This window comes from Vanellus vanellus (assembly GCF_965231255.1).
Source record: "Vanellus vanellus genome assembly, chromosome: 2".
NCBI classification, from domain to species: domain Eukaryota; kingdom Metazoa; phylum Chordata; class Aves; order Charadriiformes; family Charadriidae; genus Vanellus; species Vanellus vanellus.
The window spans coordinates 51,340,087-51,361,790 of record NC_138906.1 but is presented as its reverse complement, the minus strand read 5'-3'; the positions used below and the strand labels follow the sequence as shown (position 1 = coordinate 51,361,790).

The following is a 21,704-nucleotide window of genomic DNA, read 5'->3' as shown; positions in this document are numbered from 1 at the left end:
AGAATGGTATTATTTCAGGCTTTTAAAAACAGCACAGGTCCTGTGGCTCAGTTCCAGGATTTAGCTTTACCTTTTTAAACAGCTCGAAGAATCGTCCTATAATGGTGACAAACATGCTGTTGCTAGCTTTGTGACATTTGTATGTTTGCCAACATAGCCTTGCATCTTAATTGATTTTTAAATTTATGCCACAGTTTTATTATATCTTGATTCTACCCAGGCTCACTCTTCAAAGCTGTACAATTATAGAAAGCCATAATTCTGAGAAACAAGCACAGTCAAACTTTGCCCAAATGAGGAGCACACTGGTAAACGTGCCAGGAGAGGAAGGCCTGCTCTTAATCTGCATAAAAGGGAACATATTTTGACTGCTTTTTCCTCTAATGCAGCCCACATCCTATTGTTCACGGTTTCATCTCGAAACACTGATCTGGATGTGAAACGTGGAGTGCAGCTCCGTAACTGAGGTGGGGACAGCTGGAGGTCATCCTGCTGAGTGACATGTGCTCCACGGACAGGTGCCATACTGTCCTGATGGGGATGCACAAGCTAACCAGCCTCACCACTTTCCAAAAGAGAAGCAAAACTTTACATTGTCTAAAACCATGCAAAACTTCCTTTTAACTAAAAAAACCCAACCCCTTCACACACACATCCCCCCAAAAAAAACCCAAACCTGAAGAACCCACCCAAGACTGCAGAAGTTGTCCAGGTTGTATGTGTAAAGTAGATGTCACTTTTCCCTTTGGTGGGCCTATTTTATTACTTAGTTCAGTGGGAAGAAGATTCCGAGCTATTCTCTTACAATCAGCATTTGCTTTGGAGCAGTCACTACTTGTATTAAAAGTATATGGACAAATACTGTGTCAACAGATGCAAATGGATAAAGAAATGCAGCATGAGTTTCCATTCTCCATGTAGCCATATCAAGCTGCTGACTCCAGTGGTTTTCAGCAGGGTTTTTAATTAATTATTATGTACACTGTCAGCTAAGTGCTTCACGACAAAGCTAACAATATTAGTGTTGTGGTTAAAGTGACAAACAAAAAAAAAGTGATAAATAACTGACAATTGCTTCCTAACGGTACTAGGTGTATGCACCCTCACTGATATGTGGGAAGTTGCTGCATTTCTTTATCTCCCCAACAGCTATCCAGTTCACAGGTATTCTTCTAGAATAATTTAATTCAAAGCCATTTAAATAAATACGTGTGGAGAATACAGATTTAAAAGAACTAACATTTACATAATTAAACTGAATAAGTGGTGTCCATGTAGAGCACACTGCATATGTATGTTTTCTAATAACTAAATCATCGTACAGTTAAGTTAAATATTTAACGAAAATGGAAAGCATTATGTGCAATAGCATTAGTCACTCAGTTCCATTCACAAAGAGCCCAAGTTACACAATTTTTGAATCAGTGAATTTCGTATAATTTCACCAATAATAATAAAACATTATTTTTACAAGTACTGTTATTAAAAGCATCTTCAGATCTTAGCAGTAGATCTGGTAGTATGTGAACACATACACCAAATATGGCCATTGACCCACCCCAAAAGCTTAAAATTAATTTATTTCTTTGTTACTTCTTAATAGGTCCAAGATATAGGCATATTGCCATTGTTTCTTTTACTCACTAAATGGACAATGAGCAGAAATGAATTGTCCCCTGTGCTAATATTTTTGGGATGTTTCTCGTTCCCAGACTCATTGCCAGCCTAGTCCTGGAGTAATGTCAGTGGTAGATAATGTAGCAAGGTAAAGTTGGATTATTCCTTTTAATATTTTAAAAGATTAGCAGGTGCTAGTAGAATTACTCGAGAGTTTTTCTAAGCCTGATCCTCCTCTCCAACAGTCACATGAGGCACGTGAGTTTTGTAAGAATGTTTTTGATGTTGAATGGAAAGGACCAGATAGGTGCAGTCCATCATCAGCTTCTCGTTCAGCCCTTTTGCAGGAGGTCTGTGCCTCCAGAGCAGATTGAGTGGACCAGGATGGCTTCTTGGTGCTGCAGCCAGTCCAGTGTGTCTGTGCTAGCTTACAGCATCAGTGACGGTGTATTTGGAGTCAGTTTCCAGACTTTGCTTGAGTTAACATTTTTTGTATTTTTGTTGTGGTTGTTGTCGCTGTTTTTACTATGGGAAAACTATATTTTTCTATGTAGTCCTGGACTGAGCAGCACAGAATCATGAAGTAAGTTCAGCCAAGGCATGAATTAGTAAAAAGCCCTGTGAAAATGATAGGCAGTGTTCAATAGCCATAGGGAAAAGCAAATGCCCATTGAAATCATGATATAATGAAGCTGTGCTCTTCCCTTTATGCTTTCCCTCCCTATTCATATCATTTTTCCCCATTTTCCTTTTCTGTGTACGTTTGGCTTTTTTCAGCTTCCATATGATAGCTTTAAATGATAGATTTAATCTCTCTGCTCTTCTGCGTTCTTTGATATGTTCAGTAAGTTTTATACATGGAAAGAGGTAGTAGTAATAACCCCACAAATGCACGTTTTCTGCCAAATTAGAGAAGCTTGTCATCAAATTTTTATTGGCAATTGGCTGAAGATAATATGTGGCCCACTCCAATATCCCTGAAAAATCATCAGAAGAATCTCCTTGGATTTTTGTGGGATTTGGGTTGTATCCACCTTAATGCATGCAGTTGTATTTCCTATCGTGCATTTATTAATTTTCTGGTCAAGCTCTGTAACTTTTGCCTGGGTGACCTTGCTGTAGCCCCAGCGAGGAGTCGGTTCTGCCCCACAGAACCCAAGAGGCCCTTACATTTAACTGAGGACAGTAACTTGTTGCATTGTGGGCAGAATAGCCTCCTGCACTTCTGTTCACTGTTTTGCGCAGCTATTAGCTTAAAACAATTAACAGATATGAGCCCTACCACAAAGTGATGCCACTTTGGCATGTTGATGTCTGTCAATAGCAAGCACAATATTTCACATCAGTTTGCACGTTTTCTCTTTCAGATAATAGTAATAATCGAAGTCTTTTGTTCTTTATATAAAGAGAGAATTATCAGAGATCTTCAGACTTCACTGTCTTGGGAGCTAATTTCAAAGTGTTCCTATGCTACCTTTATCTTGAAATGATTTTTTTAATTATTATCCTCTGCTGAGATTACAAAATGGCATTCAGTTGAATTACTGGCTAGGTATTTCCAAACATTTTCCATTTGCATTGACTGGAAAGTTATTTTATCAAGCCTGTAAAGTGTGTTGTTTTTTGTAGCTGCTCCCACTGTGGCAAGTCGCATCCCCTTGTCTTCACTGAAACACACACAAGTTCTCCCTTGCTTTCTCTAGGTGAGACCGAGAGCCAAAAGCTTCAGCTCGTTAGGGCTGAATCTGCATCCCTTATGTACCGACAAGGCCTACAGAAATCACCGGGAGTTTAGCATGCTTATGAAGGTCAGGAGGTGAGCTTCTGTAGGCCAAGTTCTGCTTTGGGTTACAGGGATGTGTCGGTACTGAACTGAATATTTTACAATACTGTAACTGAGAGTAGGTCATGCACCTAAATCTCTTTCGCACTTTTGCCTGTAATTTATCTGTAAGGCAAAAGAAAGTACTTGGGAGTCACTGTTCGAAGGGAAACAGTATATGACCTGTGCCATTTCAGTGCTTTGAGGAGTCTGAACTCATTAGTAAGTAGCGTGAATCATTTTCATGTGTTGAATTCCTGCTTGTAGCAGAAACAGAGTGTTTTCTTTACATCAGCAAGTCCAGATTCTGTACGTGTTCTGCCCAGGCAGGAGGACTATTTAGCCATAATGTTCTTTCAAGTTAGAGTTTTGTATTACAGTGAAAACCAACATTTTTTAATTTGTGATAAACCTGTATTATAATGCCTTATTTATTTTTAATCTTGTACAGTGTTACAAAACAACGAAAAACATTGGCCTTTCATGTATTATTCACTTTAAAAGATGTATTGTATTATGAACTTTTGTAAATAGTTTTAGGTCGGACAGGTAATTGCATGTACACTTGTATAAAAAGAGGCAAAAAGGCACACTTTTAACAAATGTTAACAATTTTTGTAAGAGACATTTTACATGTGCATGGAGATTATAAATCCTTTGGAAATGGACGTCCTTTTGCTTTTCCTTGCAATCTACTGCATGCCACTCATGCCTGACTTCAGTAAAACAAAACAAAACAGTAAGTTTTCCTAAATGTTTTTGACATATCACTTCTGGCACAGAGTTAAATCCACTAGTTGCATGTGCGTTCAGCAAAGCAAAATCAAAATGCAGACAGCAAATAAAAAAAGAAAAATAATTTAATGATTGTGATCTGCCAACCTCAGTGTTCCAAGATCCATAATACAGTATATGAAAAGTGTTATCAACATCTATGCTGTCTTCATAAGATAACTTCTGGTCATTAGAAGCAATAAACTCTACTTACTGTAATATAAAAAGCAAGCAGATATTCTAGTTCATAATGGTGTAATATCTGACATTCAATGGGTATTCTCTGATACTGTACTTGATGTCGTATTGCCATCAAGAAGGACCAAGTGTCAAATCCATCATTGCTGTATGCAGGTGCAACACTATAGAAGGTAAAGGAGGTGAATTTGGCCCATTGATGTTACCCAGAGTATATTTCTAATATGGTAATAAGTTATTGTATGTGAAAAGTACACAATGCAAATAGATTGTTTTCTTAGATACATACATATATATATGTATGTGCATATATATGAATTAATTTTTTTGCCTTATTTTTGTTAGCTTTTTTGGCTCATTTTCCAAATAACTTCTATTGCTAAGCAGAAAGTATTTAACAGAACTGTTAGGAGAAGGTTCACTGGGCTCTCTGGCTTTGAGCCATCCGGGTTCTGTGCTGATGCTAGTCCTGCTCCCACTGTAAGCCATGCTTACAGGGATGCCTCCCTTAGGGATCAAAGTCTAACCCACAGCTTAAGACCCATGTCAGTTAGTGATATAGGACTAAGAAATCAATATCCAATCCTCTAGCTGATATTTCCCATATTGCTGCTGAACAAAACTTGAAATTCTGGAGGTATCTTGCATGTGTCATTTTTAAAGTTGTCATATCTGTGTCACTACAGCTCGGGACTACTTCTCAAATTACCTACATAATTGATGTATGATAAATGAGGAGTATTGTAGGAGCATAACACTGAGGTTGGTGGCAGAGGAAAAAGGTTGTGAACTGTGAATACTTTCTACTATGGATTAATAAGGACTTCTTGTATTTTACAGATTTGAGCTAGTTTTATAATAGGACTGAGACATCTGTTAATTTGTTTGTTTAATCAGGTGACTGTGGGGTAAACGAAGCAGTACAGCTTCTGCAAGTACTTCTGTCATCATAAGTTAAGATGTAGATTCACACAACATATCCCAGTTGCCTGCCTACAAGACCACTACTTGTACTGATGATTGGCTTCATACAGCAATTAAGGGTTTCTAACAGTCATAAACTAACTCATCTCAAATTCAGTGGGTTTTACATCTCAGTGTGGCATAATTGTTGTGACTAATGACAATCTGGACTCTGCTTCTCTGCCCCAACCCTGTTTATGATTGGCCTTTTCCAGAAATCTGTATAGGCTTTTTTTAACTCTTAGCTGAGTTTTCAGACCAAATCTAAATCATGAATAAATATGTAAATGTAAATAAATGGAAAAAAGTACACGGGGGGAGGGGGAGGGGGGCTGCCTGTTGCTCTTTAATTACACTTCAAAATACACTGCTTGGGTGGTCTGTTGAGACTTATAATCTGATTGGTGCAAGGACAAAAACAGGAAAAGAATTATTTTTTTTTTAAAAAAGCACAAAGTTAGCAGGAGTACAATAACAAAAGGAAAAGAAGCCTGTGAGATAGCAATTTCGGAAGGGAAAAGGTGAAAAGCCAGTACTCCTTCTGAAGTCAGTGGCAAAGCTCTCAGTGACATGGGGCAGACCTTGAGTACCTGAGCTGGCAGAGTACTCAGCCAGATTCCTAGTGCAACAAAAATAACGCTTGTGTTTAACTGCACAGCCAGATCCATTTCTGAGGTTTTGTGTCTGTTCACATTCACAAGAGTGTTCAATATCTCTTGGTGAACTGCTTTCAGAATTTCAGAAGGAATTACTAGAAATGGTTGGGGGTTGTTGCCTTTAATGCCTATTTTTCTGATCATGAGGAAGCACCTTGAAATTGGAATTGGCATTGGTTAATGTACATAGCCTATGTGCTGAAAGGACTTGGTGTTGCTTGTGCCTTACTGCATGCTGGAGGATCTGCTTCTTTATATTAGGATCCCCGTTTTATGCCTTCTGTGGCATCTGACCTGCATAAAACTGAAGGAACAAACAGTGCTGCACCACTGTGAAGCTTTTTTACTACTTCCTTTCCTACTTTGGTTTACTACCAGTACAGCTATGTGGGTGCAAGGAGTGCTCCAAGTGTTTCTGGAGGGAGGCCGTACGCAGGTATATGTGGGTCCAAGCTAAATAAGAACAGATTTCCTAGAAAGCTCAGTCACGCAGTGAGCTGAGTTCTGCAGAAAATCTGTCCAGATCGTTTGGAGCTCCTTTGAAAAAGCTGGCTGCCATCCTCTTCAGAACAGGCTTACACAACACGTTGATTAAAAACATGCAGAACACTTACCTACAGCTTGCAACTGCACCGCCACGTTTGTTAGACATAGGTTAGACTGCTGGTGGTAAAACGGCTCACAGTTCTCGTTGCGGGTAAGGCTAAGGTGGTCTTTAATTACTGTGGCTGTGCACACTATCGTGTCTTACTTTCAAGTGCCTGAGCGGCTGCTTTGATCCTTGACCAGTCAGTGGTGGCATCATTTATGAAAAATTTCGGCTGGCACATTGAACTTATTTAGGTGATTTCTCATGTCTTTTACCCCTCACTGCGCATGGGTGCACAGGTTGTCTGTTCATACATTTCAAATGCCATGAGAGTGATATATCAAGAATTATCAATGAAATGTAAATGCAAATTAATTACCTGTGCCATCAAAAATTGCTTCATGATAATTACGTTTTTAAATTGTTACAGTAGAAATCCTTCTTCACTTAGAATTCCTGCTGTTTTTACAGTAACTTTGAGGGTTCAATTAAGAAAAAATAAGTTAAGTGATTGTGTAACTTGCTCCCCTTTACAATTGTCTGCACAAATTTGGGCTTAGTCAAAGCAAATTGTGACTTCATTTTCTGCGTTCAAGCAGCTGGTTATTACACAGAGGTAGTTTTAGAAAATGTTACAGAATGCAGTAAGAATGAAAGTAACGCTTTCAGAGTTACTGGCCTAAAAACTGGCCTCTGGCCAAGAGAAGTTACCATCTCTAGCGTAATTTAATCAAATACAGAGAATTCTAGAGCAGCGATACTATTTTCAGTAAAATTCTGACTGAAGTTAAAAGCCTCTTCTTGGAGGTTCTTTTTCCATAACCTGCTTGTGTGTCGATTTGTCTGTATACAATCATCAGTTTATACATAGAATGCAGATAATGGTGCAATACAGTAGTAATATACACTTTTCACAGTTTTAAGCAGATTTAGCCAAATTTGACCAATCTCTTAAAATCCTTGCCACTAAAACTTGTGCTGCAACTCACATCTATCTGGATTTTATCCTGATGATTAGTCCTCATACTTTCTGCTGTCAGGAGGTTAATTTTTGCCCTTCTGGTATATGTCCATAGGTTCTGCCTGGAAAGGAGATGTTAAGTATTTTTCTGATCTGTTAAGTGAAAAGATATGAAAGTGTATTGATTCCTTCTTTTTATAACGAAATGTTCAGTAGCATAAGGTAAGAAGCAAAAAAACACACTGAGCATGTGTTCTACAATCAAAATTGTTCTGCCTACACGTGATGGCACAGTGTCTATTGTAGGCTTACCCATAATTTTAAGCATCCGAGAAATATTTAAATGTAATAAACGCTATAGCACTAAAAGGAAAAGGAGCTAGGCGTGCCACATAATTCTTCTTTGGATGTAAAAATGGGACCTGCAGCTCATAAAAGACTGCTCCTTAAGAAATTGGTGCCCCTGCTGCCCTTAACTCACCTTCAATTGCTCAGTGCCATCACATTTTTGTTGCAGGCAGTTACTGCCCACTCAGGCCTGCTTACCAACTCCTTCTGTATGTCCTTCGTCACATGCTTGTCAAACTTCTTCTTCAAAATGAAAATACATTTTCAAAACGCAGATTTTTTTCATATATATATTTTTAGGGGAAAAGTAATAGCTTTTGAATAACCTGGTTAGGAAGCAGTACATATGAGAGGAAACCTGAAAGGGTGAATAAACGTACCCTGTGGTGGGAGCGCAGGCACCAGCAGCTGGCAGCAAGCCGGGCAGCGAGGCTTACAGATCAGCATCTCTGCTCATGTCTCCAAAGGTGAGACACAGATAAGCAAGAGTGTGGTAGCCTAATTCATGTTCCCTAGCAGTTGACTGAACACGTGCAAACCCGTTTCAAGGGCAGTCATGTCGTCTGTGGCTCGATGCCAGTCTTTATTAAAAAAAAAAAAAAAAAAAAGAGCAAGGAGAGATACAGTCTTAGGATTTTATAAGGCTGGTTGAATTGAACTATTCGGTAAGAAGACCGTGCAAAAGGAATCTTATCAGCTGCTTAACCTGCAGATGTTTGCAGCAAATTCTGTATTGTTTCCAAACTAACTTGAATATTCTGCTTAGACTTTGAAAAAAAAAAAAATTATTTGCATCAGGTCAAGATAGTCCATTTTTCAAATGGAAAACCAGATATATTCTCTATTTAATTGGCATATGAGGTTTTGGAAGATCTTTTAGTCTGACTTACAACCCAATAAAATTAATGGAAATATTGACTTCAGTGATTGTTGAATTGTTAGATCAGGCCTTATTCTAAGGTCTGTTCCTCTCCCACTGATGTCAAATAGGGTGTTGCCAGTGACTTCAAAGGGACCAGGAGGAGGCCTACTGTATCACAATAGAAACATCTATGTAGGTAAATAAAATTAATAGTCCTAACTTTAAGGAATGAACTAGTAAGTCAAGATGTCATTTTTCCAACTATTGTAGCCCACTGAACCTATAAATATTTTTTTATATCTATATAGCTATACACTATATATATATGTATGTATATACATAGTACAATACAATAACTTAACACTGGGTAACTTCTCATGATAGATTTGCATTAATAATACGGGTCTATTTTTATGTACATAGAATATTGTAGAGTATCTTCCAGTCTTTTTCAGGATTGTTAAATTGAGAAGAGCAATTGAATATTTGTCCTATTTTTATGTTAAAAAGTGAATGGACTGAAATGTTAAATGTGAATGTAAATTTCTTATTGCAACTTTTATACTGAGTGTTTGCACTATTATAATTTCTGGATCTAATTAAAAATAAAGAAAAAAATTTGCTTGAATAAACAGCTGTTTGGGATTGTTGTTTTGGTTTTGGTTTGTGTTTTTTTAAATCAAGTTACATTCATTATTCTATACCAAGCTGCCTTTCAGACGGTCCAACTACAGCTTCTTCGTTTTCAGGCTAAGGACATGCATCAAGAAGTCCTGCAATTTTACTTTAACAATTGCTTTGTGAATAATTTCACAATTTTCTTATGGGAATAATTCAGCTGCTTTGTGAGTCTTGTTGACTTTCTGCATTGACCACAGTGGAAGCCAGCTTGGGCCAAGTGCTCCATCCATTGTGCAAGCAGAGGAAAGTAAACATGTGGAAATGCTGGTAAAATACGGGCCACATAGACCAGAAGATGGGGAGGGGAAGCTCATCTCTCCCTTTCCACAAGCCAGAAATAACTGGCCTACTTAGGCCAAGCATAGATTTTGTAGGCAGTTTATATCTCGCAAGATACAGAACCAACCTAAGTGTAAAATCGCATAGGTTGACTTAAAATTTATTTGAAAACTGATAAAGCTATATCAGGTAACATGTCTCTCCAGAGATTCCGTAAGCTTGGGCACAGTACCAAAGTAATTTGATAGTACCGTTTCCAAATCACAGCAGACTCCCATCTGGACAGCTCAGAGCAAAAGCAGAGGCGCTCAGGTCCGTCACGCCTGTCCATGCAGATATACCCTGAGATAACTTGGAAATGCAGAGTCCCTTGTGATGGAAAACAGCCTGGGCTCAGAAGCAAGGGGGTTTATTCCAAATGCTAGGCTAAGGCTCTCCAGCTGTTTCTCTTGCAGGTTAGAGAGCACAGCATGAGTTGTACAGAATTATTGTGATAACAGTGAGTGCGATGGAACTGTTCTTGGTTTGCTGTGACACCAGTGAGAAGTGTTTGAGGCCTTATGTAGCCATTTTTTGTTTTCTCCTTCCCCTCTGAAAGACAGCGTGCCATATCTTCAAAAATGCTAATCAGAATAGCTCTGCTAATGTTAAGAGGACATACATAAACTGAAAATCTGGCCCTCGTCTTTCATTGGACCTATCCTGCCACATTGGTATTTGAAGTCTTTCTGTTAATAATAAAATGTGCAACCCTCCCTGTGTTGTTCTGGGGGATTTTATGTATAGAAATACACACAGAGCTATATATACGTGTATGTAAAATATATACATACATATGCTAATGAGATAGTGTACATTCTGGATTAATGACCCAGGTCAGGTACTTGGAAACATTTTTCTGCCATGCCCTGTTACACAGCTGTATTGCTTCAGAGGCATAATCACACAGTGTAAGAATTTGTTTTGCTTAAAGAATGAGGTAGTATCAGTGGTGGGTTGCTTATATCCTCTGGTAACATTTTTGGACAAGAACACCAGTTCCAGTTGTGGGTGAAAAATTCCAGAGAGACTGCATTTCTATAGTATGAACCACCCAGGACTGGAACTGGTGTTCTTGTCCAAATATGTTACCAGAGGATATTGTCAATTTGAAATAGGGCGAAGGGGAAAATGGAAAATAATACTGTGTACATCGTACAGGCATTATTGGTGCGTTGCCGTGGTATCTGTGTCAAAGCCTTCCAGTTTTGCAGCCATTTCCCAGGACGTCAGGTCACCTAATGCATGTTCCTGCTGGCGGAACGTGATGTTCAATGGAAGGAAACAATTATACAGGTACCAGTCACGGATGATATTCTGTTTGGGCTGTTCTGATGGAAAAAAAGCCATAGCTGGAAAGTGAGTCACGTAGTGGAAATCGTCTGTGACAATTCTGGCTCTCATTAAACCCACTGAACTGTGGAGAGAGCATTTGAGGATGGGGATCTTGAGGTATAGCCAGGCTACTTAGGAGTCCTGATCTGATCCTAAACATCCAATTCTGTGCAGATTATTTCTGCTGTCAATTGCAGCAGTAGTTTGCATAGGTTTTCAAGCTCAAGGCTCAGAGAATAGAAACTGGCTTTTAATATTACATTAATATGAGCCTTGCAGGATTATGCTGTTTCTATACTTATAACCAGACATCGGTCCACTATTATTGGATTTAGCCATAGCGAGCTAGCAATGAACAAGTAGGAGCTAGTGATGAATAAGTAGTCATGCATATTATAAATGCTTACCTTTCCATTACTAGGCATAGTCTAAAGATGCCAATGAGGACTTTCGTAGAGACAGTGTAACGTATCAATTACTACACGATCACAGTCGAAGCAGATGAGCTTCCCTATTGCCAATGCTTCACTAAGTCAGTGGGACTCCGATGACTTCATTAGCATTCCCTCATCTCAGACCACCTGGTGATTTGTCTGCAGGATTCTAATACGACAAGAGCGAGCCATTGATACTCATCTGGCCTGACCTCCTGCACAGGACTACACTCAGTCTGGCCATGCTACTGCCCTGCGCAAACACAGCATTTTTTGTTTATTATTAGATGTAATAAAGTAAAACAAATCCATCATTTTCTGGTCTCCGAGAGATTTGAAGTTAGACATTTGTTTGGCATTGGCCAAACTGTGCTCATTCTGTTGCCAAAGGTCATGAAAGCACCACTGACTGTTTTCCCCTAAACTCTATAGTTACTCTGTATGTTTATTGAACTTTGGCAATAATATTATGTGCTCCTCAGCAGCACTGCCAACATAATTAGAAAGGAGCAGTCATATCAGAAAACACACAGCAAGTTACTGAGGAAAGATCCCAGTTGAATATTAACTCAGATTGACTTCTGGGGTGTAGAAACACGTAGAAAGTGTATAGGACACCGTCTAGTGAATAAACAACATGCAGATAGAACACATACATGGTACTCTGGTAAGACTGAAGTGGATAAGCATATAATGAAGAGGAGTCATTGACGTAATTACAAAGGCAGGTGGTGGCACATTGATTTTACCAAGGTCAGTGACCTCTACTGCTATTAAAGTGTACCTAGTTTCTTACTACTGAGGTAATTAGACTTTTGAAGTCAAATATTAATCCACCAGACCTTTGGATAAAAAAGATACTTTTCTCAATCTGGCATTCCCCACAAAGGTTTTAGAGTGGCTACTTGTATATTTCAACCTTGTTTAACCAAGAGAGGCAACCATATTTAATGCCTTAAGGTTTTATAATCAATCTTATGATAGCAGCATCTTTAAATATGCACATTCTAATCCTCCTCTCACATAGACACCAACCACTGCATCCAAGGGCAGAGCTGGTCCATGCTGAGGGAGGATGTGGCACTGAACTTGTCTATAAGGGATAAAGGTGTGTTCCTTAAGGCTTTTGTTTATATAAGCGTAACATTATATTACAGCAGGAAAAAAAAAAAAGGCTGTTAAAATACTGCTTTCAACTCCCTGCAATTGGTAGATCTAGGTGAAAATTTTATAACATCAACATCTAAATTAAAAGCATTTAAGAATATTTGCAATGGTTCAGAAACAAAGAGCTAAGTTGCACTCTTCCTCAAACTTTCACTGAAACGAATCACATAGAAGGTGATTTAGACATTTAAATAAGGGTTTGACTTTCTGAGCAGCCATGGAACCCAGCTAGTATATAAAGATTGCAGTTTTGAGTGCACAAAATCAAATTTGTTTCCCAGTTGGACAGATCTAATCAGAGCAGAGGTACACTATCCAAAATCTACAGAAATATATAACCTGAAGCGTATGTCACGACTCAGTGTATCTCTAGTACATTTTTTTCCTGATAGCCATTTTTTTCCTGATAGCTTATGAAACCCTCAAACCACCTTTTCAAGATTCCCTAAAGCCTTCCTCTCAGGCTGTCTATAAGATGCTTCAATGACAGTAGTTGGAGTGGGAATTATACCACCCTGTCATGGTTTTGGCTGAACTAGCAACCGGGTGAGCATTTCAGTAGTTACAAGAGGCCTAGCTAAGAAGTAAAGTTACTGAATAAAATTGGTCCTGTTTTACCTCAAACCAGGACACACACTGAGGTCTGTTCCTGGACATGGTAGCCAAAGACATTGACCTTGACTCTGGCCAGAAAAAAGGTCATTGCCACACTTGAAAAATGGGATATTCCAACAGTTGCAAAGATACGACTTCCACACTACCACTATTTGGACAATGCCCTTAATAACATGCTTTAACTTTTGGCAGCCCTGAAGTGGTCAGGAAGTTGGACTAGATGATCATTTTAGGTCCCTTCCAACTGAAAAGAAATATCCTATCCTATCCTATCCTATCCTATCCTATCCTATCCTATCCTATCCTATCCTATCCTATCCTATCCTAAAGTGTCTTCAAAACAAAATAAAATGACTGTCCCCATTGTATACCCTATCATGAATCTCAGGATTTTCAGTTGTTCCCAGGCATGTAATTTCCACTGAAATGCGTGGAAATTATTTTTTGAGGAAAAGTGCTACAGTGCTTTTGAAAAGTCCCACTGGGTTCCTTTGTGCAGCTTGATGTACCTAAAGAGGCTAAGTCCACAGACAGTGTTGAACTGTTTCCATTTCAATGTCTGTGGCTGCCCAAGGAGCTTACAATTCACTAGGACAGAGGCTGTGCTCCTCTTGCATGCCCCACTGTACCATAATGCTGGAAAGACCAAGGGAGGTACTACATCTGCAAAGGTTAGTTCATGATGAAGCTCCCTGCTGGTTTCAGCCTTTTTGTCAACAAATGAGATGTTGCACTCCTGTTTTCACTGAGGAGTTCAGCTTGACCAGCAGTTTTAGAGCACTCCTGTTTGACTTGCCTATACACAAAACTCAGATACAGGAAGAACAGGTTACGAGAATTTGAATCAGATTTGCATTCTAATGGGATTTCATCTGTAATCAACTCATAATCTGGGCCTAAGTTTTCTAAATAATTTAGGAAATACAGCTTAATGTCTGTTTTTTAATTTATTTTTCCCTTTGTCTTGCCCCTTCCTTTAATCTTTCTTCTAAGCTATTCTTTCCACATGGCTCCAAATTTAGGAAAGTATTTTCATCTTTGTGTCCCTCTCTTCATTTCTTCTTCTTCTTTTTACCCTGCTTTTACTCCTGAACACCATATATATTCTTCTTCTGGCTCTTCCTTCTTTCTTCCAATTCTCCAAACAAGGGTCAACTCACCATCTGTCGTCAGACAGTAGAGTGCTGAGCTCCATTCACCAGCTCCTACTACCTATTATGTACTTCTTTGTGGAATCACCCTCTGCAGCAAAAAACATCAGACTGGTTGCATCAGCAGGAAGAAGGTCAGATATTGTTCTGCCCAGGAAAGACTGCACCTAGTCTTAACTGCTTGGACACTTTTGCAAGATAGTATGTTAGGGAAGTATATGAACTAAGGGCTGGTTCAGCATCCAAGTTCCCTTCAGGAAAGATGTTTGGTGACACCATCAGAGTGGGAAATGAAGAAATTAATAGAGCAGCAATTGAAGTAGCGCAGTGTCTCAGATTAGACTAGAACACTAAGGGGGAAAAGTGTCCCTTTCTGTCCCTGTATGTATGTTATTCCTTGGCAAACTGAAAAATAGTTCCAGTTTTGTCCTCTTCCAGATGAGGTCTCCTCATTTCCCATGTCTCTGAAGTAAATTTGTGCATTTTGAACTGGAATGAAAGGGCTGAAATTTGAACAAAACACTGTGCTGTATTTGTTTTCCCCACTTTTGTAGGGTTTGGAAGTAAAAATATTAAGAATTAATGTTTCCCACAAGAGAATGCAGTAAAAACATTTAAATAATTTCCTATCTGGGTTTTGTATTTTTGGATCAAATTTAGAAAGGGAGATGAAGTTGTCTCCTAAAATGAGATCAACAAAAGAATCTTTTAAGCCACAAATATAAAGCAGTGAGAGGTTTGATATAATATATATGGAGGTGCATAATAATATTGCTAGAATTGTGTGCCATCTTGCATCACACACCAAAAGAGAGGAAGGTATGTAAACATAGACCAAACAGCTGGATCCAGACCTATGGAGTTATTGCTTGAAAATATCAGGTAGACAATGCTGAGGAGGAAGATGGTCATACCAAGGAACGTAATTTTAGTGAAGGAATGGTTCATAATGAACACATGTGAGTGCAGGACACAGTATGTGTCATTCTTTGAAAGATGCAAGAAGTCTTCAAGGTGCCACTCCTGCCAGAGCTTGGGTGTTTTATGTCCAGGCTACAGATACACCAAGATCAAGGTAATATCATCACTGCAGCTGGTCTGCTGAGCTTCACATGCTCACATTAATTTTGGACTCCATCCCTGGAGGTGTTTAAGGCCAGGCTGGATGGGGCTTTGAGCAACCTGGTCTAGTGTGAGGTGTCCCTGTCCATGGCAGGGGGGTTGAAACTCGATGATCTTCAAGGTCCCTTCCAACCTAAACTATTCTATGATTCTATGATTCTGTCTGATCTCGCATAGTTATGTCCTTCCTGCTCTCTGAGACATCCTGTCACCATTTCATAAAAAGCTAAATCTGTCTGTCCGATCAGCTTAGATTTTAAAGGTCCACAGGTCATGCCTTGTCAAAAGGGGCTACCCCAATATTTGTGCACATGCTCCCTCATGCCTGTGCTTGCTCTACAGTGTTGCGATAGCAGCTGTTTACTGCCACCCACCACAGAGCTCACCTGCCATTCAGCAGGGCTGGTGGGGTCCAGATGCTTTTCGTAAGAGAACGTAAGAGAAAGGACGTAAGAGAAACCATGGCTAACAGTGAGAACAAATTGCAAATCTCCTAATGAATATCTTGAGAACGTTTGGCAAGGAACTACAAGAAACAGCAAGTAATGGCGTTGCAGGAAAGGGGAGGGTTATTTTTTAAGAGGTTTGTAGGAAAACGCCATGGAAGGTAGGCATAAAGATGGTGCAGCTACAGACAGCATCGGTGGACTGTGAGATGCCATGAAAAGGATACACTAGAAAGTGAGGGCAAGCATGGCAAAGAGGGCAAAGCACAAACTGGAAGACAAGGCCAGGAATTTTTGAAGGGGTCCAGTGACATTACTGCAATTTTGCTCAGACCCACCAAAAAGCTTCTCACACAGGTTCATGCTGTGCAGCGTTGTTTGCATCACTGCCTCGCTGGGAGAGGCGATACTACGTTCCACCGACACAGCAGGACAGTGCAAACATTGCAACACTATGTCAAGACATCACTCTCTGCTCTGTGCTATATAAGGAACTGGCTTGCCCCGCTCTGCAAGGTACAGTATGGCTGACCTGGTGCGTTTGCTTACCAAGCCACAAGGCCATTAGTTTGAAAACTAACTACTAATATTCAAAATTAGGTAAGGGTTGGTCTAGCCTCTTTATGTTTATAAAGGACTGAGAATTTTTTATTTTTTTTTTTTCCCCAGCCACAAATATCTCAAAATAGTTTCTGTTTAGTTCTCAAAATATTCCTGTAGGAACCTCCCTTGGGAGTTTAGGAAATAAATAGCTTATCCTGGACAGACTATTTATTTCCAGGATGTTTACTTGTGCAATCCATGTGATTGTAAAGTGCCTCCATTTCTCAAGCTCTCTTTCAGTTCCTTAGGGGCACATAATTTAAACCTAGCAACTTTCCCCATATACTGACAGACTGTTATTCCTAAATATTGAACTGGTAGCTCCAATTCTCTATTCATAGTGCAATTATTAATGCGGCAAGAGCGGGTGGTTTATGATTAGGTTTGAAATGCCCAGACTCCCTGGAACCACAAGTTCAAATCCCGGCGAGATCAGCCCTTCACCCCTCTGTCTGTGCTAGATGCACTCTACAACCTCACGTCACCCACATAAAGCCCTGAAATCAGGTCTGTCCGATCAGCTTAGATTTTAAAGGTCCACAGGTCATGCCTTGTCAAAAGGGGCTACCCCAATATTTGTGCACATGCTCCCTCATGCCTGTGCTCGCTCTACAGTGTTGTGATAGCAGCTGTTTACTGCCACCCACCACAGAGCTCACCTGCCATTCAGCAGGGCTCGTGGGGTCCAGATGCTTTTCTCTGTCAACAAAAATTACAGTCCTCCATCTGAACCATACCATCTATGAACAATGCAATTCTCATCTAAGAGCTGATATTTTGAAATCACTTGCTTCAAGATAAAATGCTGCCATTTCCGCAGTTGTTAGCTGCAAAGGCTATGAAATTCAGACTGTGGTAAAATAATCTTCAGTTTATTCTCACTACCTGTTTTCCTAAAAGAATAGCTTTTCCATGGCAGGTTTAAATTTGTTTTCTCATTTATGCTTTGGGCAAGAGAGGCAGTAAAAGAATAAATTCAGAATGGGAATAGATATATTCCATCAACTATATGCATCCATCAGCATACATCCATCTGTGACACAACCCTCAATGTGCCTTATCAGCCATGTGAAGCCAATTAAGGACTAGATGTATTTTTGTGATTGAAGTAGGCACTAAGCAGCAGAGATTAAATACCAATAAACATAGCACATAGATAAGTTGGCTAGATTTCTATTTAGTAGTTTATTCAGTTAGCAGCACTGCTGAAACTCCTAAAAAATGCTAAATGTGTGATTTAGGGAGTCTCTGAAGCAAAGGATGTTGGGAGGCTAGCAGGGCCATAAGTGAAGTAGCAGCTGAAACCAGAGCACCTGAGAAGCAGAGGAAGATGTTAGGGGAACCTGGTAGGTCAGGTAAGGCTGTTTTCATTTGTTGTGGTTGCTGCAAGATATGCTCTCTATGGTAGACTCTGACATTCTTAAATGTTTTATTTTCCTCTGTTGTTTTTAGACTTCTCCCCTCCTTTATCTATAATGGTGTTATTAAAACAACTGAATGTAAAAAGTTTGTTGCTTGTAGGTATATGTCTCTAAAGCACAGGGAAGTGTGAAAGGAAAAAAAGTTTGTGTTGTTTTTTTTCTGAGATGCTTTGGTTGAAAACATTCTTTAAAAGCTAACATTAAAAAATAGCTTTTAATTGACCATCTAAAAATTAATGAATTAGGGGAAGGCATCAAAGTTTATAGCTGAGGGTGGGGTTGGGGGGTGTGGTGGTTTGAAGCTCCTTTTTTTTCCCTCTCTAAGTATGATCATGCAAGCTTACTGCTAGTAAGCTTCTATGATAAAGACTAAAGGAATTTATTCTGGCTGAACAGGAAAGGAAGAAGGCAGTGTCAGTAGGTTGAGTGCTGCCTACAATGTGTCACGCAAGCTAGCACTGCTTAAGGAGTGGGAAAAGAAACAAGTATCCAAATAAAAGTGATAATGGGGGTTTCTTCTCCCTCCCTTCTTTCTAAGGAGGAAAAAAAAACACAAACCACCTGACTTTTGTTGTATCGAAGGGTCAGTGCTCTACCTCTTGCCTCCTGTCCTTTAGAAACACAAAGTGGATGTGAAACTCTGCTAAACTCAGACCCTACACAGGTGAAAACCACTGATGACTAATGGAGAACTGATGTTTTTTACTTCAGCAAACATATCTCCCTGTCCTCCTGTGCCCTCCTTTGTTGCTGTGCCCCCGCCTCACCCAAACCCCTGCCAAGGCCTTTGATCTATAGGGCTCAGAATATGGGCACTTAAAACATATTGCCCCCTTGATGAGCTTCGTGCAATAAACCTGTGTGAAATATCTGAACAAAGAGTTCAACAGTTACTAGAAGTACTTAACTGCTCATCTAATTAAGATACTTATCTTAAATATATACAATTTAAGATATATTTCTCTTAGGTGTTTCCACGTCTAAGAAGTCAAGTTCCTTTTTGTTGGGGGTTGGCAAATGGGTAGAGGAAATCCTTCTAACAGAAACAATCTTGCCACTGTTATAAATTCAGTTGAAAATAGACTTCCACAGAACATAGTAGTTTTAGGATCAAAGTTTAGGATCAGCATAAGAAGCAAGACTAATGTCAAGTGAATAGGAGGGAATGAGAGGTTTGTGAGCCCCCTTACAAAACAAAATGGCAGTTGAGATGTTTGCTTGAATCCAGAACTTCTCTGCACGTCTCTCTAGAGCACTTGAATTTTTGCTACAATATGGTAACCCCTCTGGCATGTAACAGTTTTCATCTACCTTTGCAGTGCTAGCAGCTGCAACCCCAAAAGTATATTTGTATACTCTGAAGGAGAAAACACTGTCTTAATGATGTTTCAGTTACTGAAGTATCTTAAAAAAAAATAACTCTAGCATATATGGAGCTCCACATGCAGAGGGCTGGGATAGGAAAAAATGTGATAAGCTGTCTTCTAATGTTTTGTTTTCAACATGGCTCTTCCAAACTCTTGAAGAATACTGATCTATACAAAGGAAAAAGTTTACGTAAAGATAGAATGCAGGCATGAAAACAGGAACACACAGCAGCTGAACATGGCGTCTCTGGCTATGTGAGCAATGACACAATTTTCTCTTATTTTCTTAAGGCAATAAACCTGACCTCAAGATGTCAGAGGAAGAAGATACTTTTCTGAATGTTAAAAGATCTCTGAAAAAGAGAGTGGTGAAACACAGCACTCCAGTGGACTCAATGCTTTCAAGAACAATGCCATCTCTTACAGATCTGACAAATCAGTCGATCAAGGACCAAGACGTCAGTAAGAGAGTTTACGGATCTCCAGTGCCCAAATCAAATCTAAGTAGATCATTAGCCCAAGTATCATTAGTACGTGTTGAAGCATACATCCCTCATGCATCTCCGAAAAGGCTTTCAACAGTATTTGATTCACAAGAATTAAACAAAGAAATAAGCCAAAGCTCTCAGGTTGTATTTTCTAGAAGGAGGCTTTCCACTGTGTTGGCCTCTGATGAATCAAATGAAGAGCCAAGTGACAAGGTTGCCCCAAACACGGAAACTCAAGCTCCTACCAGAGCATCTGAGGAGGCTGTAGTAAATGCCAGCAATGGACGTTCATGGCATGTTACTGGAATACCAGGGATAAAAGATGTCCCGATAGTAAAAACCAGGAAGAAGAAAACTGACAAAGCTCTTGTGGTAATTGCTTTCCCTTAGTTGTGAAATAGCTAAGCTAAACAACTTCTTAGCAATGCTGTGTATATATACAGATCTTTCTAGTAAGATTGGAAAATTTTAGTTATGGAACATCTCCACAACTTTACCAGTGAGAACATATATTTATGAATTGGTTCATAACCTGCTAGACTCTGTGGTGTTATTCCTAATCACAGACTGGATGGTATGCAGTCTTCCAAACCAGTACTTGCTTCAGCTTGTCAATTTATATGACTAGTTGTGTACAGTACTGCAAAAGTACTTTTTTTTTTAATATATCTGTCTCTAGGAGAAACTTAAGAATGGGACGAAAGCAGTGAAGAAAGCAAGTGCTTTAAATTCTCAGGTTTCTTAATGTTGGCAAGTTATTTGTTTTTCCAGTTTTAGTTAATCTACTTTTTTCCTCATTTAATCCAAATCATAGTGCTTTATAAAAAGAATGCCAATCATTGCACATGGGGTCTTTTGTACAGTTCTCTGATTAGTGTAGGGTTTCCTGCGGAAGGCTTAGATTAATAGATCTTATGTAGGTCTTTATTTTTCTGTTCTGTGGACCATGAGAACTCAATTTCCCAGAATTCTGATTACTGGGAAGAGCCCTATGGAAAGCCCATAGAAAGGATAGGGAGGCACCAGAGTTAGACTCTGAAGGCTGTCATGTCAGTGTGAAGCCATCAAATTCTGTTCTGGTTTGGTTTTTCCCCTGTATCATATTGTTCATGAGTGTGTTGGAAACTCAGGAAAACTTGCCTACTCTGAGAGTAAAGGCTTCTTAGCTTAAAACAAATGGAAAACTTCAGACAAAATCCAGTTGGGTTCATAATGCCTTTGTGTATGTTCTTTGGGTTTTGTTGCGTGTTTGTGTTTTGGTGGTGTGTTTTAGTTTGTGTGTTTTTTTGGTGGGTTTTTTTTTTTTTTTTTTAAGCAGGAAACATCTGAAAGGATTAGGTTGACTAAATAATATTTTCTTTTCTATAACAGAGACAGAAACAAAGAGAGTGGGTGCTTCGTCAACTTAAAAACATTGAGGAAGCAACTGAACATGAACTGACAATTGAAGAAGCTTGATTGAACTAACTATGGAATTAGTGCTATCACATCCTTGTGGGAATAGCTGGTTCCAATAAATCACACACCTGACTATAGTGCCTGTTAGACTTCCTCTTTCCTTCCACAACGTTTTCTTTTTGTTGTTTGTTTTGTTATTCTTCTTGCTGCTTAAATCTAGGAGGATTCAGGTACTAATTAAGTGCCTCTACATCAGAAAGAATATTAACTTATAAGGACTGAAGGCCTGGAAGAAAGAAGCGAGGGAGAACTTTATGGTCAGGAAGAATGATTCTTACACGCTCTTTTGTGTAGCCTTCAAATATTCT

The 21,704-nt window shown here is 39.3% G+C and overlaps 1 protein-coding gene across 1 annotated transcript; it reads left to right on the top strand.

Moving 5' to 3' along the window:
- Positions 1 to 19,761: 19,761 nt before the first annotated feature.
- CCDC201 (coiled-coil domain containing 201) lies at positions 19,762 to 21,396 on the top strand (the record flags this gene model as incomplete). The annotated part of the gene is made up of 2 exons (XM_082480145.1): positions 19,762 to 20,310; positions 21,310 to 21,396. The coding sequence occupies 2 exons, from the start codon at positions 19,762 to 19,764 to the stop codon at positions 21,394 to 21,396; spliced, it is 636 nt and encodes a 211-aa protein (XP_082336271.1).
- Between the last annotated feature and the right edge of the window lie 308 nt (positions 21,397 to 21,704).